The sequence below is a fragment of the Octodon degus genome, unplaced genomic scaffold (assembly GCF_000260255.1).
Source record: "Octodon degus isolate 3935 unplaced genomic scaffold, OctDeg1.0 scaffold00166, whole genome shotgun sequence".
In the NCBI taxonomy this organism is placed as follows: Eukaryota; Metazoa; Chordata; class Mammalia; order Rodentia; family Octodontidae; genus Octodon; species Octodon degus.
Window position 1 is genome coordinate 3,107,277 of NW_004524742.1, and position 7,966 is coordinate 3,115,242.

The window sequence follows — 7,966 nt, forward strand, 5'->3', positions numbered from 1 at the left end:
CAAAAATTGAACTTCTTTACACACTTTCCAAAACTTACTCAAGCTGGTTATTATTAATATTTTTCTTTTTGTCATTATTATAAGTGAATTATATTTTTTGTTGCTCAAATTTAAGTTGTAATTCAGATATATACAAATAATAGAGATTATTATTATAAAGATTATTATTTTATAACATGCATATATCAAAACCTGTTGTAAATTAATATCTAAAAAAATTGTTTCTTGGGGGTAAAGCACCTAATTTAAAGCTCTTCACATTAATATTTAAAAAGCATAGCCTAACTATTCCTATGAAATAATGAAAAAACAATCTTCAAAGCACTAAAGATCAATAGAGGGTATCATGATGCTCCTGCAACAGCATTTCCTAGTGCACATGCACAGTGTATAGGGTCATTTAGAGAAAAAGAGCCATCGCTGACAGACAACCTTCAATCACTCAAAAGCTATAAATAATAGAGGAGTCTTCAGTTTATCTCCTGTGCTCCTATTTCGAGAGTATTGCCCATAAGCAGGATACCTAATATTCTCACAGTGGCAGTTCAAGTTGTCAATGCTTTCAGATCACCAGGAGCGAAAGTTAAAGTAGAAGGAGAATGCCCACCCTAACTGTTAGCACCAAACAAGCAGAGCCATCTAGAATTGCTTTCTAATAGGGTAGGAAGCCTATACATCCTTCTCCAGGAAAAGCTTTGGACTGGGAACCTAAATTCCTGTGCAGACACAATTCACTTAACATGAATCCAAAATACAAGGTATTTCTTTTGCTGTTGGACACTATTTAAATCTCAGATATGAACAAAAGAAGTTTCTAATTCTCTTCATTACTTCTAGACCCAGAGAACACATTTTGCTCCTTAGCATTGTCATCTGTCTCCTGGGTATAATGCTGGGAGATAGCATATTTATCAGAAAATGACCAAGGAAACAGGAGAAGCTGCTCCCAGCTAGATATGTCATCTTGACTGGTATTGGACTTTAATTTGGAACAATAGAAGCCTATCTATGAAATAAAGTTTGAAACTCAAAAAACATTTGCAATGCAATAACTCAATGATTCATAATTCTTGTAGCAAGGAAGTTCTTTATATAGAACATTTGAGACTAAATCTTTAAAATGTGCTTAAGGATTTTCCCTGTAAGCTTTTGTTTTTGGTTCACCTTTAAGTAATTAATGAGCATGTCAAGATATATTACTTTAGGATAATTTTATTTTTCTTAGTATTTAAATGAATATATAACCAATGGATGTTGAGTAAGTTACTTTACTATTCTCCACAACAAATGCATCTGCTAGCCTAAGAATGGCTATCTGCTTAGTTAAATTGATTACTGTGTGACTTTATTTTTCAGTACATAAGAATGAAATAATAACTTAAAAAACAAACAAACAATCACATACACACACACACACACACAAAAAAAAAACCAGCCAGGCTTTCCAGCCTTAGCCTTAGACTCCTCAGCAGCTGTCATGATGACACCCAAGAAGAACCGGACTGCCATTTACAAACTCCTTTTTAAGGAAGGGTGATTGTGGCCAAAAAAGATGTCCACATGCCCAAGCACCCAGAGCTGGTAGACAAAAATGTACCCAAATTTCATGTCATGAAAGCCATGCAGTCTCTCAAGTCTCGAGGCTACATGAAGGAACAGTTTGCCTGGAGACACTTGTACTGGTACCTCACAGTGAGGGCATCCAGTATCTGTGCGACTGCCTCCATCTGCAACCTGAAATTGTGCTTGCCACCCTGTGCTTCAGTTGGCCTGATCCTGGCAGACCCAGGTGCAAAGGTGTGGAGGGCAGTGACCCAGGAAACTCACACTAGGGAAAGCCAACAGGAACATCCACAGATGCAGTGCCTCCTGGCCTTCTGAGGGCAGATGAAAAGGCTAAGGCCACAGTCAGCCACTGAACTCCAGTTTAAAGGCAAATTGTGGTCCTGTATGTGGTCAAGCACTGCAGTAATATCAGAGGACTATATTTTCTGTTGAATAGATGTGGAGCCAGAAAAAAACAAAAAAGCCTGAGATCCTAAATGGAAATTTTATTTTATTTTAAGTTTTATTTTATTCTAAGAATGTGACATACATTAAATCTTTTTTAAAATTTTATTTTATGGATAGAATTGCTCAGTCATCTCCTAAGCCTTCTTTGCAATTCACAGTTCTGATAGAAACACCTTGAAAGATAGCTACTTTCTCTGAAATTCCTTAACAGTTGAGTCTCGTAAAGTTAATGATCATCGAAGGATTAAATCCATTGCAAAAATTTTACTACCCTTTATAATTTCATTATGGGTGTTCAGTATCTGCAGATGTGGTTTTTCTGGCTTTTCATATAATGTTAAATCATTTTGGCTTATTCTTTCCATGAAAATTTATCTCATTTGTTTTCTAGTTCTTTAGAAAAAGAAATAATATCTGAAAAGTAATCAGCAGGCTTTAATTAAACAAGATTTATCTTAACTGCAGTTTTTACAAACTGTCCTCTGAAGTGGGTTTAACTGGACTACATTCCAAGCTCACACCTTGATAAGGTAATGGGAGAGGAGCACTTAAGCTCATGAGTTTGAGATCAGGTGTGGGCAACCCTGTCTCAATAATTATTTGCTAGCTATAATTTTCCTAAATTTATGAATTTGTGTCTGCAGCTATTATTAAATATAAGTGATTTGAATTGAAATATATTGTTTTGGTCATTTTCTATATGAAAACATTAACAACTTCCTAGTGGAAAGCGTCTACTAGATTCATGTTCTGCCTACTTGCAAGGTACATAAACATCAATTTCATTGGAAGGGTAAGTTGCCCAAATGCCAGGTACTTTTGTGCTTATTACTTACAATTCTCTGTCAAAGTCATGCTCTCACTATCTGTCACTAAACTCATGTTCTCTCCCATTGTAGGAGGTTATGTTGTTTCCTCGTACTTATATTTCATCTTCCTAAGATGGGTTGTCAAAGATTCTTTTAACCTCCTTTCCTATTTTACCTATTTTTATTACTACTAGACAGCCATCATAAGTAAATTCCACATGGACATATGTGTTCATAGGCTTAAAAAGAAAAGGAAAGCCTTAAGAATTAAAAGGATTCTGGGAAATAAGGAGTGGAAAGCATATGGTGACAGTGGGTGGCAATAGGGTAAAGATGGAATTTCCTAAAGCTAGTAGATTGCTTTTCTTATTCTTTCAATTTTTTTCCATATCCCTAGTCTATACTCAGTTTCAAATGTTCCTCTTTGTCTTACCTTCAAAATAAATGGCTTCAGTTTTTAAGAGCCCAACACCGTATGCTTTCTTGTTTTGCTTACACAAGACTAGGCAAGAAATTTACTAATATTAATTGTATTTCCAATTATTTAAGATTGCTGTTCCTTCAGGGTGAAAGTGGAAAGAAGAAAAGAAGGCAGTTTTGATTGTTTAATAGCAAATACTCAAAATCCCAATAGCCACACAGAGAATTCAATGTTATAGGAAGTTTTCTAGAAATAGGTATTCATTTAATTTTTTATCCAAAACAATATGCTAGGAAGATACATTTTTAAAAAAGAGAGAAAACAAAAAAGAACTTTCTTTGACAAGCTTAAAGATAAACATATTTCTTCTATAAAAGAAATGAAGGTTCATCATAAGTAAGTAAACAATTTACTAATGAGAAAATTGTGATTAATAGGAATAGGGCAAATGAATGGCTAGTAAGAATATCGTAGACTCACTAGAGAAAATGGTGCTTCTACTGCAGTTTTCTTGCCATAGGTCCATTCTAAGTTGTCCCAGTGGGCAACATACAACTGTGGGTAAGTTCCACTCCTACCCTGAAAGCTAGTGCAGGACAGTGACCCCTAGCCTTAAAAGTTTTCTTTTTCATTAGCCAGGGGAAATAAGAAATGCTCATCTAGTTCTCTACACTTTTAATGTCAGACATCTTTCATAGAGACATATCATGTGTATATCAAAGTCCATTATGTAGGTAACACTAAAATTACAATTTACTCTACATTCTTCAGTGGCTGTGAAGCTGATGTGTATTTCTGCTTTGTGTTGCAACTGACTGCCTAAGTCTACCTTTCACTTAATAGCTGTAATCATATTTTCTTGAGCCTTGCCTTAATTTCTATTTTTCCTCAATTTCAGATGAATTCTAATATTGTTTAAATTATTTGACATTCCTATAAATTATTCCCCACACTGTAGAAACTTTTACCACTATCTGACACCCTCTAGACTAAGAAGGAACTTTTAAAACAAGAGGTAAGAAAAAATATTAAGATTAAATAAAACTGTGAAACTATAAGAACAGTACCTTTAGAAAGTGGTCAGGATTCAGAAGTAGTTACTGCTTCAAATGAAGACCAAGCAAAGGACATAGGCTCTGACAGATGAGAGCCTCGCCATTTCAAATCAAATCCCATGATTCTTCTCTAATTTTGTCATTAGTATTTTTTTCCACTCTACATTGAGGAAATTCTTACTTTCTGAATATCTTCTAACTAAAGAGTTGCTAGGGCTGAAGAGATGGCTCAGTAGAATAAGCACTTGCCTGACAATCGCAGGGTCCTGAGTTCACCCCGGTACTGCAAGATAAATAAATAAATATTTGTTAAAGAGATAGGACAAAGACCATAAATTAGGATTATGTGGAAATAAGAAGGAAATCTGGGATGAGGGGAGAAAGAGACATGAGGAAGGAGGGTAAAAATGATTAAGATGTGATTTGTATAAAGTCTGCAAGAAATGTATACATATTTCAGCAGTTTGCTGTACTAATAAATGTCTGGAAGCTAATGACCACCACTGTGAGCACCTCTTGTAAATGCAGAGGTCAAAGGCAACTTGGATTAATCTTATGATGTCCCAATAATTTTTTTTTGTAGAACCAAGGATTGAACTCAGGCCCCTAATCTACTGAGCCATCTCCTTGGCCCCCCAATAAATTTTTTTTGACAGTTAATCATTTTATTATAATGACAAGACAAATGATTCTTTGTATCACCATTACATTCATGCTAGAGATAACAACACTTCCTCTATCATAAATGCTATTTCATCTTTTAAGACATATTATTTTACTATGCTTAGAGTAACAACATGCTAAAGAAATAGGGAACATTCCATTTTTGTTACTGAGCGAAATACCTACTTTTATATAATTTACACTCAACTTGTTAGTAACAGAAACAGTGAAATACTTTACTCCTTGATATGCAACAAGACTAACCCCGAAGACATGCACTACAACCACGTAATAGATTCTGTCATTAATATGATGTGCTTGGCATCTTAATATATTATGTCCACACCTTATGTCATATTTTCTACACAGAAACAGATGAAGAGGGGAAGCAAAAGGGTCATTAAAAAAATACAAATAGCTAATAGCATCAAGGTCATTTGTAATGAATGAGATACAAATTTTTAAAATGCTGTGTTTTTCAGTTATACTAGCACAGACTAAATTTACAGGAAAATAGAAAGTAACTACAGTCAACCGGGAAGCACAGAGGCGGGAGTGATCACACATATTAAGCAGAAGTCTCAACTGCTCCACCTTTTTGAAGAGCAATGTGGTAACACCAAAGCTTTAAGAATGCTTCAGCCCTGACTGAGTTAACCTATTTCTAAAACCTTAAACTGCACAAGGCTAGTCACTGTACCACCACTTAACAGTAATAAAATGCAGACAAAAAGCCTACTAGAGGAAAATGGACACACTATGACCCATCTTACTGCAGGCAGTGAGGTGCTGCTCAGTGCCCTCCTCTTGAACCTGCCTTAGGTTTGTCTTTTCCAACAGAATCTACTAGAGAGGCAGAAAGTGTCCAAAACTGGTTTCTCTGTGACCAGAAACTGCGGGGCTATCTTTAGGGGACTTCTGGGAGACTCTTTCTCATCCATGAAGAATCTAATGCAAAAGTGGCCTCTGCCATTTCCTGCCTTGGATGCAGTTTTTATTTAGATGCGAAACTGGAAGTTACAGCAGTTGTTTCTCTAACTGGGAGGGGAATGAGTCTACGGACAAATAAATAAATCGAGGCTAAGGCCAAACAAAAACTAAAATATAATCACCTAGAATTATCAGTGTCCCTAGTTATCTAACCTTATTATGATCGAACACTGTTACCTCTGATCAAACTGATTATTAGTCCAAGAATGTACTCTAACTCACTATAAGTTCATGCGAGGCACAGTTAAATATTACATATAGTTAAAAAAATTATAAAAACAGCATGTGCCCATTAAAAAAAAGCTAATATGGATTTATTTGCCACGAAAGAAGGTCTAGAAAGATACTCAGGGTCTAGGCTAGTGATTTCTGGTAGGATTTACACAGTTCCCTTTCGCACATCTGCACTTTCTACCATCTTTACTTATCAGCTGCAGGTGCTGCCACCCTTTCTGCGCATTCTGCCGAGGTCTGTGTAGGAAGAGGGAGACATTCTAGCGGCCTATCTTGAAAGAGAAGTCTGCTTCTTCAATAGTAAAAGGTTTTGGTTTCTAGAAAAAACTGCTTTTTATACTACTGGGGATTTATTTTTTTCAGGGAATATGGAAGATTGCAAACAGTCGTCACCTGCTTTCATTACATAGTGAATCGTATCATGATTTTGTACCATTCCGAATTAGAATTTCTTCTGTAAAGTAAAAACAGTCCCAAAATGAAGGATCTTCAGGTGTCATGGGAATAGCAGATGATATTAAATCATTAAAGGTAAGGATAGTAAACTGCCTCTGGGATGGCTTCGAGTCATCTGAGGAAGGCACATCCTTTTGTCTAGATCCATCAGGTTTCCTAAGAGCTACTGCAACAAAATGGTGCTCATCTATTTTGCTTTCCTCAAACTCCCACTCTTTTTCTTCTTCTCCATCCAGGAACAAACGTGTTTCTTTATAAACCTGGCCTATGTCCAGGTTTAATGGGGAGATGTCAAATTCAAGCCGTTGCAATTCAAATCCCAGTCCAACACCAAGGGCTTTAATGAAGCTTTCTTTCAGTGCCCAGTTCCTGTAGAACGTGTCCAGCTGAGTCCACTCATCCTTGAAGCTTCTGATTGTTTCCCATTCTTTGCTCGTGAACTTCCTTTTCATAATGTGAAAAAATTCTGGAATTGAACCACGACCTGGAAAACTAGTCTTCATGACATCAATTCCAACTTGTAGCTCAGGTTCTGCAGCCAGCACCGCGTAGTCCCCTTGATGGGAGATGTTAAAGTTGAAGTTGGGATAAGGGTTCATAGAGTCCTTTGCGAGAACTGGTTTTCTTTTTGCAGTTCTTTGCAGACGAATATTATTCCACGGAATATTCAACTTCTCTGCAATTAATTTCCTTATCATCAGACGACCAGCCATGGTGGCCTTAGCGTCCCGGGCAAAGACCAACTGGCCAATGCGCTCCTTCTCCGGCTGGATCGATCGCACCGCCAGCAGCCATTCGGCTCGGCTCGGCAGCCAAGTGCCGCAGGAAAAGGCCCAGCGCACGCCTTCCATGGATGGCAGCGAGCGGAAGCGTTTGGCGGGGAAAACCATGCACGCAGCAAGCGAGCCTCCCGTCGATGGCCCCCCCAATAAATTTAATATTAAAATATTTATACAAATTTTCCTTTTTCAAATGCATTCATTTTTTTATAGTCTCTGTGTATGTGCTAATTTCTCAAATGATTATAATTATTATGTATTGCAAACCTATATCAATAGAATATACTTTTTAAAAAGGAATTTTCAGGGCCAGCCAAATAGCTCAGCATATTAAGGTGCCTGCTTAGACAGATGCAGGGGCCAAGAGTTTGATCCCTGTGCCTGCGGTGCCAGCCCCACCCTCAGGAGGCACTGAGACAGAGATTGAGACTGGGATGGTAGCATGTGTCTGTAATTCTAGCTCTTGGGAGGCTGAAAACAGGAGGATCACTACAAGTCTGACCTATGCAGTGAGACCCTGTATAAACTGTCCTAAATACAAAAAAA

General features: G+C 37.1%; 1 protein-coding gene and 1 pseudogene across 2 annotated transcripts; one reads left to right on the forward strand and one right to left on the reverse strand.

Annotated features, from left to right (window-relative positions):
- The first annotated feature begins 1,477 nt into the window (after nucleotides 1-1,477).
- On the forward strand, nucleotides 1,478-1,998 carry LOC111813142 (annotated as a pseudogene).
- A 3,136-nt stretch (nucleotides 1,999-5,134) lies between these two features.
- On the reverse strand, nucleotides 5,135-7,545 carry LOC101589226 (L-aminoadipate-semialdehyde dehydrogenase-phosphopantetheinyl transferase-like). Of its 2 annotated transcripts, XM_023703222.1 has the most exons (2): nucleotides 6,619-7,531; nucleotides 5,135-5,322 (listed from the first exon to the last, which is right to left on the reverse strand). In XM_023703222.1, exons 1-2 carry the CDS (start codon nucleotides 7,529-7,531, stop codon nucleotides 5,309-5,311), a joined length of 927 nt encoding a protein of 308 aa, XP_023558990.1. In that variant the 3' UTR covers nucleotides 5,135-5,308. The 2 variants fall into 2 exon arrangements, with proteins under 2 accessions (XP_023558990.1, XP_023558989.1); XM_023703221.1 differs by lacking the exon at nucleotides 5,135-5,322 and having other exon boundaries at nucleotides 6,164-7,545.
- Between the last annotated feature and the right edge of the window lie 421 nt (nucleotides 7,546-7,966).